Source organism: Oreochromis niloticus, linkage group LG5 (genome assembly GCF_001858045.2).
Source record: "Oreochromis niloticus isolate F11D_XX linkage group LG5, O_niloticus_UMD_NMBU, whole genome shotgun sequence".
NCBI classification, from domain to species: domain Eukaryota; kingdom Metazoa; phylum Chordata; class Actinopteri; order Cichliformes; family Cichlidae; genus Oreochromis; species Oreochromis niloticus.
This window is the reverse complement of record NC_031970.2, coordinates 22736293-22757690: the sequence shown is the minus strand read 5'-3', so window position 1 is coordinate 22757690 and position 21398 is coordinate 22736293. Positions and strand designations below refer to the sequence as shown.

Sequence of the window (21398 nt, the reverse complement as noted above, 5' to 3'; positions counted from 1 at the left end):
GAAACCTAATATGCTTAAAATAAAAAATTTAAACATTTGTATAAAGCTGTGCAGGAGTGAATATGGCGTATGGATCTTTTGTATTTTTTATATCGCTGAAATGAAAGTTGTTGCTAATACTTAACTATATGCTATGTCATGTTCGGCAAAACGTTATATGATCCACTTTTGGTGGATGCTCATATTTAAATTCATATTTAAACTCATATTTAAAGTCCTACTAAATAACGCACTGAATGGTCAAAAGAAGGTAAGGAAAAAAAAAAAAAAATCATCCACCGTCCTGCCGAAACCCGGGATCGAACCAGGGACCTTTAGATCTTCAGTCTAACGCTCTCCCAACTGAGCTATTTCGGCGGTATACGTCGAAGGCTGATATATCTATACCAAATGGTTCTTACCTATATGACACGTATGACGTAAATATGTTTGTATGTGAACTTCGTATGCTCTCCCGACAGCTGATAGTTGACGTAGGTATATATAGCTATAAAGCTATCTGAAGGACTCGGGTAACGGTACAATTCCCCTTGAACCGAATGACGAAGCCACTAGACGTCATAGTCCTGAGCCACGGGCAGCCACTGAGCAGTACGAAAATAAAGGTTTTAATAACTGCTATTACAAAGACAGTGAAAAGAACGAAAAACGACTGAAAGTTTCAGATAATGTTGCATTTCAGCCGTGCTCAGTTACAATTGTTCCAACGTTTGGACACAAGTTGGCGCCATTGGCGACCATAACATGCTGTTCCCGTTCAGTGTTTTTTTTTTTCTATTATTATTATTATTATTATTATTGTTGTTGTTGTTGTTGTTGTTGTTCTTTCTCCTATGCTCTCTATGGCTCTTGATAAAAAATAGCTTCAAAATAAAACTGATATCCAGCATCGTAATGAGCTTATTCTGCTCATTTTGTTGGTGAAATCACCACAGACTAGATGCATCATCAATTTGGGACTCTACTTCAATCACGCCAAATAGATTTTTATTTACCTCAGACTGCTCAGCTGGGATGAGGTGGGATTTATATGAAATGAAGACAATAAAAATAGTACATATTTACTGGGGAAAAAATAAATATATTTAACAAAATAATTGCAGCAGATACCAGATATTAATTACATTTACTCTTACACACATTAAAGAAGACCTTTAGAAAAACAGCGTGAGACTTTGTCATAAAATTGCAGTCTGAAGCAATATTATGGGACTCCTCTTGGCCCAAAGTAGAAAACCATAAAGCCTGCTAATCTTATCATTCTACACTTCTCTTTTTTTCTAACAGGGTTCTGCAGTGATGCAGTGCTGTCCCTTTATTAGTCATACAATATCACAATGCCAGTTTCTCTGCCTCCCGTCCCCTCTCTGTTTTCCCCCTAATCTCCCCTCCATTCTGCCTCTCATTCTCTCTCAATCTCTCTCTCCCATTTTTGTCCCTCCGTCATCCCTCAAGGTGACTTTCCTTCCTTCACAGACACTGCAGCTGTTCCTCGCTTTTGTTCTTGAAGGCCTGAGTGTGGATAAGAGATGAGAGAGATGCAGACCGGTGGAATAAAGAGAAGGAGAACCAAAGGAGAAAATGGAAGTGCGAAAGAGGAGGGGGACTGATGAGATTATCAAGCAGGATGGAGGAATGTACAGTTTTGACTCACTGCTCAAATCAGTAAGGCAACAAACACAAGTGCATGCGTGACGTGCGCAGACCAATTTGTTCTGATAAAATTAAAAATGAAGTGTCAACATCAAGCGATTGAGCCGCCTTGACAGATGTTTACCTGAATAACAGGTTTCATCTTCATTATTACTGGTGATTAGCACAGTTGTCACATCAGAGTGATGCATAGTGAGGGTTCACTACAGTCAGCACTAAATACTGCAAGTATCTGGGACGGAGTTTCTAAATTTAGGAATCAGAGAAACAGGGAGCGGAAACAGGAGATGTCGAAAAGGGAGGGACAGCTGGAAAAAAAAGAGACAGATTTGGATAGTGGGGTCCAGAGAAAAAGGGATGGAGGAATTCCCAAGTTGTCCCGATGAATCCAAACAGTTCTCTGTTAAAACTGCAGATAACTGGGTGCAATTATGATAAAGCCCAATCACATTATTCATGTCTCTTTCTTTCATTTGACTTAAAAGCTTTTGCTCGTAATTAAAGTGACGCAAATGTCATATTTTATTCTTCTCTTTACAGATCACATCCTTGTCAAATGTTAAACAGTCTTGAGATTTGAGAGAGATCACTTGAAGTGAAGACTGCTTGACCTTTCAGTATACTTGTCCGCAATAATTCTGAATGATGATCGAGTCTGTCTGTAGTAAAGGTCTTCTTGATTGTTCAGTGAGAAATCTGTATCATTTCTGTATGATCTGCTCGGCTTTGTATTCACATTTTCCTCTCCTAGCCAAGTACCTCTAACCAATAGAAAGTTTCCTCATATCAAATATTATAAACTTACTACTATTTGTATGGTTAGCATCGTGACAGAATGGCAGTCTGTCCAAGACGTACCTCGCCTCTCGACCTACGACAGCTGGGATAGGCTCCTGTCCCCCCTACAGCTCTGATAAGGATAAGCTAAAGAGAATTGATGCATGGATGGATACTACTTGAATGGTGCTTTTCTACTATTTTTGAGCACTCAAAGCGCTTTAGACTACAAGTCACATTGACACAGATATTCCTTAAGTGCTTTCTACCTACCACACTCCCTGTTGATAAATATAGTAGGGGCAGCGTAGGGTCATCCCGACTGCACTGACCTTTCAGCTGGGAGATGACCTGCACTACCTGCTGAGCCATAACAGCTTTTAAAATGACTCGACGCAGACATGTGGGAAAACAGCTTCTCCTGTGTAACTAAATCCGCTAATAATAGCAGTTCAATATTTGAGTGTTGACAAAAACAAACAGCTTGGACATGATATGAGTATTGAGTGACACAGATGGATTTTGATCACCTTTTTAATACAGATGCTGTTCTGCTCTATACAATGACACATATTATAAATCTTATACAATACTAATATTTCTCTATACACATGGTCATAAATGTACAGTACAGTGTACACACATACAGTATTAACACAAATTCACTTACATGTATCTTCTCTTTACAGTAACTTTCCAGCTCACCAAGAGTTTATCACAATGGCTGATTTTCTGTCCGGCAGATGATTGTGGCCAAAGTAAAGGATTTAGATTTTATTATTATTATTATTTTTTAGACTAAAACCTAACTCAGATTCTTTATTATTTACATCCCTGAAAAAATGTACATGAATACACAAGAATTACTGCCTTCTGTCTGGTTCACAAATAGTGTAAAAGGGGTGAGGATGAAAGAGGAGATAGCCCAAAGCCCTCCGAAGGAGCACTCCAAGTCTTGAGTCCATACAAAGTTAAAAGTGTAGTCTATCTACTTAGTGGACATAAATCTTTACTTACTGCAACACCCATAATACAACAGTTGATTGAGGGCTGGCTTATTGGGTTTTTTTTGTTTCATTTTGTTTTATTTTTTTGTTTTTTTGTCCAACAAGTCTGGGAATTTGACACAAAGCCCTGAGGAGAAAAAGAGACACCAATATTGTGTAACATGTCCAGGACTCAGTCCAGAGGCTGTCTGTCTCTGTGATCATTCAAACCTCTGACCAAAAGCAGTAACTCTGCTATCCAGAGAAACAAACAGCTCACACAAAGAGGTGTCTCGCGTCTGCGGTGATTTCACCATTTTTCTGATCTCAAGTTTGTCATGCTTGTTAACCTGCTGTGACTTGAGAGCCTTTTATTATTGAAGTTTTCAGAAAATATTGCCCTTTAATTATCACTTTAAAAGTGAAGTTGATCCTTTTTCAGCAGTATTTTTAGCAGTTTCCTGCCATTTATACATAGTTACATATTCTCTATATCGTTCACTTTTATGTCCAGCAGCTTTTTTTTTTCCTGTTAATCAGAAGATTTCCTTTTGCCTTTCCGTTAAACATATGTTGAAAGCCAAAAGGTCTTTGTTCACACTCTCTTTGTTCACATCCTGTGGGTCATTGCTTTGCTCATTTATTGCACATAATCAGTGACACACGCACACATTTCTTCATTTACGCAACCACGCAGCTTTTGCAAACGCACATGCATACATGCACACTTGCAAACAAACGCTATCGTACAAATATTCTCCATAACCGTGGTCATTAAAGTTCATTTTCCGTAAAAAACAAACAAAAAATAAAAACTCATGCCTTTTAGCTTTTGCTTGCACACATTCTTCTAAAACATGGTGCTTATTGAAAATCAGGTCTAAATCAGTTTTTTGTCTTCTTCTTTTTTTTGCAGTTTCCTGGTTTAGTATGAGCCTGTAAACTTTGAATCTCAATGCTTGCATTTATCTGCCTTTGATTCTCTATATGCAAACAAGTTCACTCGAAGTTGATACATTGTTGTAAACATACAGCAGGACAATCAGCACCATAAGAATACTAATAACTCAATTAAGGCATGAAAAAAAATAAAGCAAAGAACGGGAAACAGAGACTTCCATTAATAATTTAGTTTTTGTCACTGAGAATATCTGTGCAGGTAGATATCGATGTGCTTTCACAGATAATGATTAAATATAGATCAGTGTGCAATAATTGGATGAGTGTGTGTGTATCTACCTGTGCATATGTACATGCACATGCAAGTTGAAAGTGCACGCAGGAGCAACACTGTACTGTATGTATTTGCGGTTATCTATCCTTTACCCTACATGTGGGGTGGATGTGAGTATTATTAGCAGTCATGGCTATGATGTTGTCATAAAAAATTTTGACTAGTATTGCCGCAGAGACACACTGGCCATCTTGTCAGTCAGAAAGTGGACTAATGACAGCCGTGGTAAGGAGAGCAGACTCTAATAGAGTTCATGTTTCTCCACATCTGCATGTAGCAAGAGGCCAAGAGACTTTCTCCTGATCTTTATAAGCTAGCTGGTTGTCAGTTTTCCTCACACTCCATGGATCATTACACTTCATCTATACAATCCATCTCCATTGTCTTGGTAAGATACATATAGTTCTTCAAATTCACACACATACTCATACATCCACACTCTGAAGACCAGCCTCATTCCCTCACTGCCTCTGTGAGGCATCGATCAGTGCCATCACTGGCCTCCACCCGCGATTTGCGATTCTTTCTTTGGCCTCCTCCCTCCACCCAAGAGTTATGAATAACTGTCCCCCCACTAGGAGCTGGGTCCACTTGCAGAAGTGAAACGACCCTTTTCTTAACACGTGTTTTGAGTGCGCGGCGCAGTTTCTGCCTGGTGAAAGCGTAGAGCAGAGGATGAAAGATGGTGGTTCCATAAGCCATCGCCAGGAAGCACAGACGGAGCCGCACCAGGCTGTCGCTCGGACCCATACACAGGATTAAAACATTGACTGCAGACAGAGGAGCCCAGCAGCCGAGGAATGTGGATATGATGATTAGGGACATTTTCAGGACGCGACGCTGACGTTCCCGACGGTCCCGGTGCCGCCGCACTGCTCGCCGCAAAGCGATGATGGCAGAAACTGAGGCCTGTACACCCATGGAGGAAGCTGGCAGTGGTGTGTTGGCGTGGGTCTGAGCTGAGGCTGAAGGTGGGGTTGGAGAAACTGGGGTGGCGGGTGTGGTTGCGATGGGGGTGGTCGCTGCAGTGCTGACAGTGGTGACTGTTGCTCCACTGTCAGACATCCCTTGGGGCATGGAGGAGAGTGGCGGGGGTGATGTTGGTGTAGGCGTGGGGGAGGGAATGAGGGAAGGATGACTGAGGTTCTGGTTCTGGTTGGAGGACACTACCTCTGTGGGCAGGCTTAAGTCCTTCTTCCTCTGCCTCCTGCAGCGTATCCTGCAGGTGGAGTCCTTTGCACGTGTACTCCTCATCATGTGAGAGCCGATGCGGATGTTGAGAGCCTGTAGGATCCTGGAGTAAGTGAACAACATAACTGCCACAGCGATAAAGAAGCAGGGCACTTGGAGGAGCAGGTGGTAATACATTGCCAAGCCTGTGTAATACCCCTGCCCTCCAACACAAAGCAATGTCCTGTTCTGCCATACTGGAGGCAGGTGTTGTGAAGGGGATGGAGGTGTAGTTGCGGGTAATAAGGAAGGTGACAGTGAGGAAAAAATGGTGGTCTGTTCAGTGATGAGCTGAGAGTCATTGTTCTGCCTTTCCAGCTCCTCGTGTTCACCATCCTCAGCCCTTGAAGAGAAGAAGTCCCCCTCGAGGAAGGGCAGGAAGAAAACGGCCAGAGACAAGGCCCACACAGTTGCCAGGAGCAGCGCAGCACGTCTGGGGGTCAGCAGACGACTGGCTGGACGCACTGAGATGTCATATCGGTCCAAGCTGATTACTAACACATTGACTGCTGTAGCCACGCTGGTGAACGTCACACAGGCCTCATGGAAGCAGCAAAGTGTGGCCAGGCTGCTAACTCCATTTTCATTTGCTGGCAGCAGGATCACAGCCACAGTGAGTGGCAGACACAGCACGCACACCAGTATGTCGAGCACATGAAGGTTGACTGTGACCAGGTTGCTGACTGAGTCCACCAGGTTGGACTGAGCGCAGTAGAGCACAAGAACGGTCAGGTTGCTGCTGAAGCCCAACACAAGCTCCAGCATCAGCACAGTGGTCAGAGACACCTGAAAGCCCAGAGGATAGGGCGTGCTCCAGCCCTCCTCCACACCCACCTCACCCCCTCCATCCAGCAGGCCTACCCCCTGGCCGTCACTGGTCTCCAGGAGGTCACGATAGCCTTCGGTCTCCATTGACGCCGCGGCAGTCCTTTACACATAGCAACAGAGGCCGGCGTACCTGACCATTTTCCCTTCTCCTCTGGCTCAAAGGAGACAGCGATGGAGGAGATGTGGTTGTATCTAAGAAAAATAAAAAGAAGAGACATGGAGGAGAAAAGAAAGAGAAAGAGAGACAGAGAGTGATCAAGCAGTTCAGCAGTCAGTTTACTCAAAAATAACGCTGCACAACAAGTACAAGTCAAACTTGTCAAATTTCACAAGTGAGGGGAAGCTACTAGCTGAAGCTATGAGGGAGGTGAAAGTGATCTCGGCAGTCGAGCGGAGTCGTGGGGTGCAGTTCAAGCTGCTGCTGATGACCCATGATGTCTCGCTGGCCTCAACAGTGAAACAACAACATGTTTCATACAGACAGTGGTAACAATTCAGGTAGGATGTGGGGCAGGATGTGTCTCGGGGTGTACGTGAAGGTCTGAATGAATTAAACAGAGACAAAGTATCTCTGAGCTGTATAGATTTTAACAATCGAGTGAGGATGTGTTTTTGTGATATACCTTTAATCCACATAGTATGCAGAATTAAAAAGAAAAAAAACCATTCCCTCATAAACATGAGTGGGCGAATGTTTGATTCATTCTTATGCAACATACATTATGTGGGTCAGAAAGCTGGCTGGATAAAGCATGTACAGATAAACAGGAATAAACCAACACACCTGCACCGTCAACATGTCAGTAACGTACTACGTGTTGTGTCTAACATCTACCTCTACGAGTACCCATTCCTAAGTGATTAACAACCCACCTTGTGAATTTACGACATACCCGTACAAACCCAATAAATGTCGAGCTTTGTTGTTAAATCATCTTTCTGTTTTTTTTCACGGGCTCTATAAAATCTTCAGCTTCTACTTTCAGGAGAAGAGGTGGCAGGAGCATTGGTAGCAAGGACATTTGCAGTGCATGTCAACATTGCAGGCAGCCAACTGAGGGTGGCAGCAGTTAATAGTTCTCACAGGGAAATGTAACGAAGACGAATAGATCAATGATCCACAGACAGTGGCGCACAAACAATGCTATCAGAGAAAGACCAGCTCCCCTGGCATCCTCTCTCCACACCCCCTCTTTCTCCTTCTCCTTCCTACATCCCCCACATCCCTTTCTACTCCGTTGCTTTTCAGTTTGCTGGCTGACTGCTTTGCATGTACAGCATGTTATTCACGGCTGGTTGGACGCTCTCCTGCATTAGAGGGAATCATACAAAGTGATTAGGTCAAGAGAAGATGCCTTCATGATTTGCTTTAAAGAATTAAAGTATTCCCTCGAGTGTCGGTCTAAAGAAGAGCTACAGATCAGTGGCAGCGCTGACCCCAGCTTTCCTCTGCCACACTTTTTGTTCTCACCCTCTTGTTTGCCCTTTTCTCTTTGTTTTATTTCACAGTTTCCCTCCCATTTGTCATGTGGAAAGCACCTGCAGGCAGAGCAGGACTCAATGCGGAACAGTGGTCTATCTTAATTCACTAATGGGTTTCATGGGGTTTGCGGTGGTGCTGGAACATTGATTTAAAGCATCATCGATCTGCCAATTTAACAAGCCTGAGGCGAGGGAGCACATAAACACACTTCCTGTCACACCCTCCCAAGTGTACCTGTGGTCTCATTTTGATTTTGAGTGGCCGGATAAAACAGTTATGAGTGACTGTGTTCAATTTCTGTGTTTTAGCTACAGTTTAAGATGTTTTCTTTACTTTATCATTATTGCAAGGCAAAGTATCACGAAAGTAAAATGTAGTGTTTCCCACTTTTATTATTGAAGTTTTTATGATTTTTATGATTTTTTTCAAAATCATAAAAACTGAATCAGTTCACAGACTTCATCACAGGAGTGAAACTTTAAAACTAAGTAGTCTTAGGTCTTTCAGTGTTATTGATATTGGTTATGTTTGTCTTTGATCAATATGGTGAACAACACGCTGCAACAGCGTGTCATGGAGCTAACACTCGCTTAAACCAATCACAGTGGCAACATTGTCAGCATTGTGCTTTCCAGCACATGTGAGTGTTGTTTAACCGCTGTGGCGAATTAGGGTTGGGAAAGACTTTTAAATCAATAAATGGCTGACAAAAACTGAAAGGTGTGACACAACAGTCACCTGTCACCTAAACTGTATTTTTCACAGACATTGTGACAACAAAACAGAGACTAAAATTATCCACAAGTCAGTCTCTTTCAGCAAACACCAAGTCATCATCTTTTACTCTTAACTGTCCTGCCAATAATTACAAGAGGATGACTGTGTAGCGGGCCGGCAGCGAGCAGACAGGATAGCTTTCAACAAGTGCAATTTATCCTTTTCTATGGCTAATGAGTCCTGCGACAGAGGATACTTGGGATGAAGCGGTAAGAGTTACAAAGGGACAGAGGCAATAGAGTAGAAAACATCAAAGTTAGCATGTGTTTGCTCCCAGCAAGACAAAATGTCAGAAGGCCTTTATATGAGCAGCTGTGACTTCGACCTGCGGGCAGCAAAACTGACAATAGCCTAGTTTTTACAGGGACGTGGGGAGAATAAAATTAAAGAAGACAGACTGGTGAACTTTGGGGAGTTTTTGTAATAATCACAGGTGTTTCTGTCCTTTTAGTGAGAACTTAAAACACTAAGGTTCATCTGCGGTTGCTGATCCTCCTCGTGCAAGTCGTTATCACAGTAACTGAGGAAAGTTGCAAGAATCATCATCAATCAATTTATTTTTTTGTTCTAACAAGTGTTTTGTGTTATTGTGGCAGCCTTATTGCAATCAGTCACAGGGTGTGGGTGTTTGGATGCAAGAAAGTGGGTTGTTGGGTTGAGCGAGTTGTGGCAACAGAAGATGGCTGTAAACAAGGTGAAACTTTGCCAGCTGAAATTACATCAACAGTGTGATTGCCAATTTAGACAGGCGGGGGAAGGATAAGAAAAACAAACTTAGAGGTACAAATTGTACGATTGCTAGAAAGTTTGAAAAAAGGGGTGAAGGTAAAAGAAAGAAACAGATTTTTTTGGATTGATTGTAAACCCAACATTAACTGCTAAGATGTCTGTGTATTGTGTTTCATAGATGTCTACTGAAGTTAACCAGCTAGTGCCAGAACTATAAACATAGCTAGCATGACATGACTCGAGCACACGAGTAACTGTTAATAATAACAAGAAAAAAGTGACATGAAATATTAAGAAGGTAATAAATAAAATACAGAGGTCTAATTACAAAACAATAGGTGAATGTTTTTTGCAATGTCCAAGGCTTGTTTAGCTTTTATGTTTCATGTCTTCTTAAAATCAATCATTTTATTCCTGAAAATTATGCACAATATTTAAGAAACAGCACCTGTGGTAAATTGTTTGGCCATAATAACAAAGATGTGGTAGTAATTCCCTTTTTCCTGTCCATCATTTTAGCAGCAAGTTTAATATTGTTGAATTCTAATATGGGTGCTTGACAGTCTTTTTCAGAAAACCTATTCTGAAGTGTTATCCAAAAGGTTTGAGTGTAATTACAGATCCTTTGAAGTTTCAATCTCTAAATCCCAAAAAGTACAGGTATTTTTGTCAATGTTGAATCTCTGTCTCAAAAAGATTAATGTCGTTAATGATTTTAAAGTGAGTGGTAGACAGTTATACCAGATACCCTTCCTGGTTTATGTCAACTGGGCTTGAACCAGCATCATTTTGATTAGCAAAGCAAATACGTAAGCCACTACTGAGCACAACAAAGTGGGCTCAGGCGACGTGGCCCGAGTCCATGGACTCAGAAGGACAGTGTTTACAGAGGAAGACAGAAAGCCATTTTCCTGTATAGAGCTAGCAGTCTTCCTGAAACCACAGCTATCGTCTTCTGGTGGTCTTCAGATCGAATGCAGGGTTAATGTACTTCTGCATTGGCTTAATGTTTGTGCTCCAGAAGCTACGTCAGTGTTTTATAGAGTCTATGGCCTGAACATACCCTTGTAGAACACCACTTTGTACTTAAATATGGGACAGTAAGTCGAGTGTCCACTCTGCCCACAATCCAGTGTGAGAGGAAGGACAAGCGGTGCTGCCTAGAGATAAATTCTTTCCATAGACTCTGATTTTAACCTTTTGGGCCATCGTGGTGGAGGGCAGGCAGTTGATAAACGAAACAGTAAATACAACAATGTTTGAGAACAGGGTTAAAGAGACAGGGCTGTCTGTCTCTGGTCTGCTTTTCCCTGCACAACCCTCATCGCACTTATGCCTCCTTCCACACCACTTACCACGTCCTCTCTCCCAGCCATCATAGTCAAGCCATCAGATCATGCTGTAGCACTGTCTGGCAACACAAACACCAGCTACCCCTGCATTAATGTGCCTTAGAATTAAAAGTTAAGTAAAGAAACTTTAAAAAAAAAAACATTCCTTAAGCCCTGAAACAAAGTATCCCACTTATTACACCTTTAAGGCATGTACAAAATTTTACATTGCAAAACGGCTTTGCCTTTAGTGCTAAACCAGGCAAATAAATCTGAGAAGCAATTTTAAAGTTTAATGCAGCAGCACTGTTGAATTCTGGTAAATTGGTTTGGGTAGCCCCATGGGTCCTCTCTTATCAATCACCAGCAGAATTTACAATCATGTACTGAAAGCGAAATAAAATGACTGCTTGGTTCGGCGTGGAACCGAATGAGTAACTGTCAAGGGGAGATTTTACTCAGGCTTTACAGATGTTTTCATCACATCTGGTGTCTCATTTACTGTAGCTTGTATGAGTCTCTCCAAAACAACAAACTGTGTCCTAGATTTCACAGCTTCCTGGGCCCTGCTGTCAGGGTCGTTATAGGTGTTGGGCAGGAGATGACAAGCTGTCAAGCCTGTTCTCACATTATCAGAGGGTGAATACTAAAGCAGATCCCGTTAGTGCCAAAAACTTCAGTTTCCTCCTTTCTTTTCGAACTTTCCTCCTGCTTTGTGATCTTGCATTCACTCTGCACACAGGTACAAACAAGCTCTCCATGTATTTAATTTGTACTCCTGACAACAAGTTTGCTGCCAGAGGCTTAATTACTTCTTCCCAGCACAAGACAAACAGTAGGCATGCTCGCGTCCCAGGCATCATCTAAAACAACATGGCGTGAGGTGTTTCTTGCCATATTTCTTACTGTGAGAGAGCGAGGAAAAAGAGAAAAATAGATGAAGAAAAGGGTGTATATAAATAATTATAGCAAGAGTACAATACATTGTTCCAATCGCAGCCACCAGGGAGCAGACAAAATGCACTTTGCACAAGTTCAGAGTGAAGAAGTAGCTCAGTAGAAGTCAAGATAAAATTCAGGTTCCGAGTTAATGGCACAGCTCTTTGCCACCTGTGTTTAGTCAACCACTGCTTTTATATTTTTTACTGCTTTCCTTTCATTGAACTTGGCTTCGAGACCCAACTTTGTAAAAGCACTATAAAGTCATTTCCATTATGCTACCTAATTGGTAAAGTCACTTGACATTCACTTCAAAACTAGTAGAACTCCCTGGACACGAACAACACACACACATTTTCCTTGCACGTCTGCAGTGAAGCACAAACAGTTTATTGAATCTGGTCCTGCGTGTCGTGACCTCAGTCCATCGTGCTGCTGCGTGGCAGGGTATCTGCAGTACCTGCTGCTGCTGAAAGTGCTGATCTGTGCCTAGGATCATGTTCCAATTTTCACCTCAGTCCTAGGCAATCTAGAAGTGACAGTGGTTGGTATGTATGAGACTTGGGATGATGGGCCAATTATGTAAAAAAACAGAATGCTTTTAGTGCTCAATTTGCATCTATCTGAGGAAGAAACTCATTTTTACAGAAGACAATATCTGCAGAATCTCTGCAGAGAGTTTGTTGTCTTTGGATGATTCATGAATCTGAGTGTTGCTGTAAGTTGGAAAAATAAGACAAAGGTGTCAAAGGTTGAATATGAAGTGGAAGCACTTCAGGATGACAGATATACAGCTCTTTTTTCCATGCAGTAAGCATTACTTTGACTGGGACTGTGGATTGACTTAAGCTAGTCTACTTGGTGTCTCCTACTGCAAGAAGTTCTTAAGTTCTCCTGATGGATGTAAATATCTCTTTTAATTTGTTTAAAACTATTTAACTGTGCTGCGTCAGATTGGCGACTTGTCCAGGGTGTACTCCACCACTTGCCCTATGGTAGCGAGGATAGGCTCCAGCCCTTCCACAACCCTGATAAGGATAAGTGGAAGAGAATGGATGGATGGATGGATGGATATTTAACTGTGACTCTCTCCTCAAGGATGGAGATTGTCAGATTGTCAGTGTTCTTATGTAAATGTCGAGGCTCTTACCAAAAGCGATGAGAGAAGGAAAATGTTATAATATTAACCCGTACCAAGAGAGCACTGCCTCTGAGTACAAAGATGGAAGCTTCATTGTACTATGGCTTATTTAGGTTCCTATCTACAGTACGGAAAAACTGTTATCTCCTTCTTTTCTGATGGATTTTTCCTTGTAAAATGTCAGTACAAAATGGTGAGATGAGAACAAAGGCTTTGTTCTTTGATTCGACAAGACTATCACCAAAAGTTGACATTTAGGGAAGAAAGTAAATCAGTAGGGAGAGTGATAGGACAGGAGAGGAGATAAAGAGGGGGAAAAGTGAATGCAAACAGGATGATGGTGGATGCGGCATGCTGACTCATGGTTGTCTTAGGTATTCCTGATGTCCGCAGCAAGACAATCGATCAAAGGCTTAATTTTCCCATGTAATTCATCTCACAGCACTAAGGGCAAGCAGCCACCAGCTGGGCAGCAGCATCCCTGGCAGGCTCCCAGTAAAGCAGCCTGGACAGGCCAGCAATAGATCCAGTTCAGTGAGAGCACCGACCTAACTAATGTGCTCCTCATCAGGACAGCTTTTGGAACTTCGGGAGAAACGCACACAACAACATCATTACTGTGTGCTTGTTACAGGTGGAAATATCCACCTGTAACTCAACAACACTTCTCTTAAGTGAGGCCAAACAATCACAAACCCATAAAAATTTCAAATTTGGCATAAATCCTGCCAAGCTTACCAAAGACATACAAGTACACGATGTAGTCCACAATGTATTACTAACTGCCACCCACTGCCAGCCCACGTCTCTGCTCGCTCTCCCTGCCCGTCTGCACTCCACAGATACAGTGGAAGATGGATTGCTATCTGAGGTGAATGACATGTTGTGTGCTTAAGAAACTGCTGAATCCCAGCCACACAAGTGGAGGAGAAAGGTATGGGGGTAGCAGGAGGTAAGATAAAAGCGGGAGGTAGGTGCAGTGAGGGAGTGATGGATAGGAGGCAGGCTTAGGGGTGTGCAGATGGATGCTGAGTTGTGTGCTCGCTCGAGGGAAAAGTCTGCTCCCCGCTCACTACCACAATCCATTTCTCCTTTGAATAGTTGCACCATCACCCCCCTACACCATCTATCTTACAACCAGCACATGGCTCTTTGCTTTTATAGTCTACAATATCTTTGTGTAATCTCCCAAGACCTTCAGGACAGACTGTGATTTTTAATATTAAACTAGCTTTATAATGCAACTGTGCAAGAAGCCTCCCATGGATTACACAAAACGACACCAGAATATCCAGACATCTTCTATATGATACATTATTTCTGACAGGTTGCTACCTTGACATTAATAAAGATGCCATGCTAGGCAGGTCTGTAACCTATTAGTTCAGCTCTGTATAGAAATAAGACTCTGGTCCCTAAACAGCTCTGGTCCACAGGGTGTGAGACATCGTTACCACCTGACAGCACGTTCGATGGATTTCATTTGGCTCCCCCGTTCATTAAAGATACTCCTCTATATCATCTATCCAGCTCTAAACTGTCAAGCCCATAATTTTGTTATTGCACACACCACCCATCAATAAGCACTAATCAAGGCTGCTGTGCAATCACAGCTTTCTAAAAGAAGCAGCGATTAAAATCAAGTGTGAGAGCTGGTCAAAGCATAAATAAAACACAATAATAACAATAACAATAATAATGATGATGATGATGAGGTGGAGGAGGAGGCTGTCCACTGCCACATAATGACAGAATGGAAATGATTAGCAATGATATAAGACAACAAAACAGGATAGATAAATGCTCCTTCATTTCTTATGTGCTGTAAAGTGATTGTGATTAGCAGTGTGTCCCTCCACTTTTCCATTTCAGCAGCATTTTCCACCAGGAATAATGGATAGTCTGAATGGAGTCATCACGCTCAAGTGCTGTGCCCACCTCTCATGATTTATATTGTACTGGAGTGTTGTAAATAAATAGTCAAGTCACAGTGTGAGCTCTGCGGCCACTTTAATGACACTCTGGTAATGCCAAACCAGCAGCTGTGTGATAACAGGCTTAGCGCCACTTATTTAGCCCAGAGTAGCTTGAATCCATGTTATTTTACACATATCTACATTGCCACACTAAATGTATCAATTCATAAATGCTCAAAGTCTCAGACAAACATAAGCTTTTATCCCAGGATGGTGGGATTGGTCTTTCTTTATCCTTTAATAAAAGGGTGACTCTTATTTTATTTATTGCTGAAAACTTGCATTAGATTTACTTACCAAATTATCTAATGCATAACCTGTGAAAACAGTTAGATTATGTCTGCAGACTCAGAAAGAAACATCATGAAATCTTATATCTTAAAGATGACAGGGCTTCGGGCATACATAGCAAAAATTTTGCATTCAAAGTTTTATATCAGGGGTTCATAAATAGTGCACAGTTAAAGATGCAGTTTAGCTGCCTTGGGGGAACCTGGAGTTCCCTAATATTTGGATATTCAGTACAAAATTTCTGTTTTTCTCTGGGAAGGCATCCAACATTGTTTCAACAGAGTAAATCTTGACAAGTGCATTAATTGGGTTTGCACACTTAAGTTTTTCCTCCATCTGGAAAGATTGCTTAACATGGCAGAATAAACAATAGTGTACATGTAAAGAAAAGTATCCCCACACACCCAGTGAAGGCTTATTGTGCAAGATTTGAATCAATGACGCAGTGATTGTATTTTTGTTTTTTAACACAAAACAGCAAGTTGGATTGTGGCTCCTTTATTTTCTTTGCATTTGCCATATGGAGAGATAAGATCTTTTTTACTGTGTTCTGTAGAGTTGTATGCTAAACAAGCACATTTTCATGTTATCACTCCTGACTAGGCTCAGTTCACTGCACAATAACATCAAATTTGTTTAATTCTTTTAGGCTTATCGAAATGTTTTGCATGTTTCCCTGCAATCGCTGGCTCATTAAGGTTGTATTAGTGGAAAAGCATAAAAGCGTGAGACCATTGTTGCTCTCTAACTTGTGCATGAGCAGCTTTGTACAAGCAAAAACAGCAACTGAAGCATAACAACACTGCTCCACGGCACTACTAATGGTCAAAAGCTCCAAAAAAGGGTGTAAAAGAAAGTGACCCACTGAAACTGTGTGTCAGCAACGGAGCAGCTATTTAATTATTTTTTTTTATCATTCAAAGCTAATGGGACAATTTTACCCTAATGTAGTGCTCCCAGTCAGATTAAACTAAACCTGACCTTGCTTTCAATCAGTGGGTACAGAGAGAGAAATCTCTCTATGCACTCTCTCTCTGCTCTTTGAAGCAGACTCACACTCAATGTCCACTCAGTGACTGAGCTTAGGAGAACTGGGGAGCAGTTCAAGAGGTCCAAAAGCTGAAAATGAAAGAAAAAAAAAGATTTGAAGGCATTTCAGTGCAGTGGAGTAAATCTAAGTGATGATGAAGTTGTCTGCACCAGGTTAAAATGATTAAGCTATCTCACTCTAGAAGGCAATTAAATCTCAATTAATGTCATTCATCTCCTGCAGACAGGACATCATTGGCCAAGAGGGGAAAGATTCACTGCAAGCATCTATATTGATGACAGATTTAGAAGTTTAATCTGAGGAAGGGAACACAAACACATGCTCAAACATGGTGTACATAACACCATAATTTCTATACACACCTGTCTACAGTCAATGTAGCAGAGGTGTGATTGACATAAATATGTACATGTATTATATTATATATTATATTATATTACATCATAAGCAAATATGTTACGTAAGCAAAGCAAAAACAAAATCCTGCAGTGTTAGTATACAGATGGGTGGAATAATGGAGTTCTCTTCCTTGTTGCCTCTGCCTCTCTTTTCTTGATAGTCTATTTACACATGCTCACTACACTCTGCTTTTCTAATGATGTATTGTTCCATCCTCTCTCTATATTTGCTCTTCGTGTGCTGTGCTTCTACTATCATCCCCCTCATCTGCTTCACCTGTTTCTCTGCACTCGCACACATCAAGGAACAGTGTTATTTGGAAATTAGGTTTAGTGTGGATTTTAATTTCACACAGTGACCGCTGGTGCACTGAAAAGAAGGAAGAGCAATCTCAGCCATCATTTATCGCTCTATCTGTGGACAAGGAAGTTAATGGCATTTATAAAGTCTTGAGTTTTCTTTGTTGTGTAATTCCCAAGGCTGCTTCCCTTTAAAAAAAATAAAATAATTTGTGACAATTTTATGCACGAATGTGGGCACATTTATACTTCATGTTCAAAAATAGCACAGAGGTCTGACAGCTTTTATCAATGAGTCAGGTTAACTGAAAAAAGGATGTGACCAGTGCAGTGGAAATATTGTTCTAATTAGGAACATACAAATATAGACACTGTTTGATTAATTTAACTACAGATGTCCTTAATTACAGCTGCTTTTAAACCTTGCTGGAGGCTTGGACAGCAGTAAATGAGATTTTCAGTGACTGCAGAGTGATTTTGCACACATCCTTCAAAACGTATTCACGACAGACAAACAAACAAAAATTGAACATGACACTTACATCGCTGAAAATTTCATTGCCAATTAAAAACAAATTAAACACATTCGTTACACATAAAAAGTAAAAGGATGTAATAAAACCATCAGTTGTGTTAAAACAAGATTCTGCCAACAGAGAAACTGGGAACTTATTATAGCAATGGAGCAGCTCTCCCATAAATCTTGTGTACTTTTCCCACACTGATGTTGTCCTGCAGTACCCATTAATCATCTCCACTTCAGTGTTGATATATAAATCAGCATGTCAGATTATAAGTACAGTACTCCATTGCTTATTGCGCTGAAACAAATTATGGCTGCTTTTGACTGTGCTGCGACATCTAGCTAGAGAGTGACACGCGTGGTGGCAAATTTCCCTACCAGCAGCATCAAAGCTCCTCTATAAATACACGCATAATCGCAAACACATAATGACCCATATGCAAAGCAAACATACAAGCTGCTACTATATAAGAGTGAATGGAAATGGAAACACACTGAAATTAGCCCTTTTGAGACTCACAGCGGGGAATGCAAAAGAAACAAAGCTCTTAAATGAGCACACTTGTACTCCTGACACATGCCACTCAACATGAAGCTACATGTGAAATACAATAATCTGTCTTGTGTAACATACAATTTAACAACAGAGAGAGTTCATCTTTTTTGTTATTACAAGACTTTTTAAAACATGTTTTATTGTTATGTTCCAAATCAAGTTACCATATATGCATCTTTGTCCAAAAAAGGGTTAAAAGTTACCAAAACTGATATAGTTGTGTTACTGAAGAGTACTCTTCAAGCCCCTTTTTTTAGCTGGATTTTGAATGTGTTTAGTTTATCTTTGTAAAAAAAACCCAGTGAGCCCCCTTTTATATGTATTTTTTTCTAGTTAGATTTACTGAGAAAAAAAACAATGCCCCAGTATTTTAGGCTGAGCTCAGCAGAAATTTTAATTAGCTGACACATTATTGCAGTATATATAGCGCTAGGTGTTACAAGTGATTACGACATGTCAGAGGGTGTGTGAAAGAGGAATTCAATGCAATAATGTGAGAAATGAGTGAACAAAAAAGTTCATAAAATTCTTAATTCATATTAATGAATTAATTAATGTAATAATAAAAAAGCTTCCTGCTGTGCACAAATATGATGCTATGTAAATATTTTCCTTCATTTTTATCATGCAGATGACTTCTTGCAAACGGGCAGCAGCACTGTAACTACTGGAAAATATGTTGCTTTGCAGGTGCAAAGTTGTTTGGCAGGCAGAAACCTATCTCACAAGAGCAGTGTACCAATGCTCTCCTTTTTTATATCTAATGAAGAAGAGAGGAGTGTTTAAAACCGTCCTGCTCTTCACTCAAAGAGACAGTCTGCGAGAAACTATCAACATAATAATGTAGACCTTAAAAACCATTGCTATTTCCTCCAGGAAATTTAAGGTAGACCCGGGAGCTTAACGGTAAGACATCGTCACATTTATTTTCTTTTTACATAAAATCAAAACTCTACAGCACAAACCATCCAGTCATTAATATTCATATTTTTCGCAGGCTTTGATGAAGGGCAGCAGCTCGACCAAAAATATTATGCTATTAAGCATATATGCATAAATGTAAGATATGTAAATAAATGCAGGAGAGCCTTGATAAACTATCCTTTGAAATCATGATATCAGTGGGTTATAACAGTTCCAGACCAACTAATCATGTTTAATGTGGAATAATTTTATCTGACTGAAACATTAAACGTCAAAACGTTAGTTTATGCACCGAGTCCTCGCTCTTAAAATGATCAAACGGTGCACCTTCACCAAGCGTGGCGCATGCATGTGGCTGAAGCATAACAATCACTGTGGGTCTCTGAAAAATGGGGGACTTGGAGGATGAAAATCATCATCTGATCCATATTCAAAAAGAATCAGAGAAAATAACAGCACAGTGCCCCCCCCCCAAAAAAGATTAGATTTTGATTTATTTTTTACTGCAATACAAGAAACTTGTCTGCTGTTACTGAACAGAACGGTGAAGCCAATCAACACCGTCACAAACTGCTGAATGATTGCTGTCCTGCTGATCACTTGATATTTGAGAACGAAAGAAAGCGATTAAAAAGATCCCTCTAATGTGCTGTTATTGGTGCCTGTAAGATGCAATAAAACTGTCTTATCCCGCCATAAGAGACCCAGCATTTGTTTTATTTTGCAGTATCCATTTGACAGCCAAAACCCTTTCTAGTCAAATGAGAGTTGGGATGTATGCCTAAGATACTAGGAATTAATAAAAGCAAGTCTAATGAGAAAAAGTGCCTTAGACAGATGTTAAACTTACCAGCTTGGTTAATGGGAATTCCCTTTACATCCTACTGCAGGTGTCGGTGCGCTGCGCTTTCTCGAGCACTGGACCCCCGATTCACTCCAGCGCTCTCCAGGACAGCCGGCTGTCAGCCAAAAACGTGACCGGAATAATTTGCCTCCGTTTTGTCATAAATATTACAACGGGAGGGGGGGAAACCCTTCACGGCTGCAGATACGGGGCGCAGCCAGTGGCTGCTGTGCGCTCGCGAATAAGGTAAGATGAGAGTGTGTCTTGGCGTTTTTCTTAGACTCCCCCATTCAACAAGGCGCGCTACACCTGTCCACTTTTATTCCGCGGACTTGTACAGCATCCCACGTAAGGACCGGCCAAACGCATGATCATGCGCTAACCGCTCGCTGGAGCGCAGTCGCCACTCCATCCCAACGACCAATACGGTGATCTGCAAGCAGAGGGTGGAGGAAGGATGGAAAGGGGGGTTTTCGTTGGAAGGGGTGGAGACAGGGATGCAGGAGGAGCGGTGGGGGGCTGGTGTGTGTGTGTGTGACGGTAGCCTTTCACAAGGACGACCTGAAATTCCTCAAGGGTGAACGCTCTTCTGTAGTAATTCAGTGAGATTTCCCAGTCTCCTACCCTCCCTCTCGCAAAACATTAGGCACACTTCACATGTCTCCCTCAAAGGAAAATGACTGGATATATTCTTGACATGATAATATCACTTTGCCCCCGTCACCATTGTGAAGGAGGCTATTTGAGGGTCTGTCTTGGCTGCACTGGGGGCTGTACAGTGAATGTCTGCACAGCTCAGATTCAGAATTTTCATATGCATGATGCCGCTGGTGCTGGTGCAGCTGGTGGATGTACTGGTTAAAGAACAGATTCATGAAGTTTGACACCATATATCACACGAGATTGCCATCCACTGTAAGGCACATCCTTCTATCTGGTGCACTGTGAACACTGTGCCATTAGCTCTGTGCAGGGATCAAGGTCACCCACTGATAAATGTGTGACCTTGAGCACAGAGTCGATATAAGGTCCCTTGTCAGCGTAGTTCTCATGCCTCTGTTTGTTTTAGGGGCTTAAATCACAATGCAAGTATTTTTAAGATAATGTGCAAAGGTGGATTTAGATAAAAGGTATGTGCACTTGGCAGTCTCTAAAGGGGAGCTGGGGCAGCTGATGTCAGCTGTTCTTTGTTCATAAACTCCCACAGGGCGAAAAAAACAAACAAAAAACATTAAGGCGCTTTCTCATGTTCAAATGTGTTAGGAAAGCAAAAATAATTACCAAACACACTTTGAATAGTTAAATTCTTCTTGAACCTTTTACACCTGCGTCTGAAATTTCAGCGATGACTCATGTATGCTAGAGGCATACAGATGTAACAGATGGTGGAATCATTTCTGAATGAGAAACCTTTAATGTTTTAAAAA

General features: G+C 41.3%; 1 protein-coding gene and 1 non-coding gene across 2 annotated transcripts; both read right to left on the bottom strand.

Annotated features, from left to right (window-relative positions):
• Positions 1–284: 284 nt before the first annotated feature.
• On the bottom strand, positions 285–357 carry trnaf-gaa (transfer RNA phenylalanine (anticodon GAA)). Its single transcript has one exon. It is a non-coding gene; the product is annotated as a tRNA-Phe (tRNA).
• A 2591-nt stretch (positions 358–2948) lies between these two features.
• Positions 2949–20491, bottom strand: LOC100696431 (probable G-protein coupled receptor 22). The gene is made up of 2 exons (XM_005469538.4): positions 19978–20491; positions 2949–6900 (listed from the first exon to the last, which is right to left on the bottom strand). The coding sequence occupies exon 2, from the start codon at positions 6790–6792 to the stop codon at positions 5104–5106; it is 1689 nt and encodes a 562-aa protein (XP_005469595.1). The 5' UTR covers positions 6793–6900; positions 19978–20491; the 3' UTR covers positions 2949–5103.
• Positions 20492–21398: the final 907 nt, after the last annotated feature.

Excerpts from the sequence above, each read along its gene's own strand:
- LOC100696431 (XM_005469538.4), bottom strand. The coding sequence starts at position 6,792 with ATGGAGACCGAAGGCTATCGTGACCTCCTGGAGACCAGTGACGGCCAG.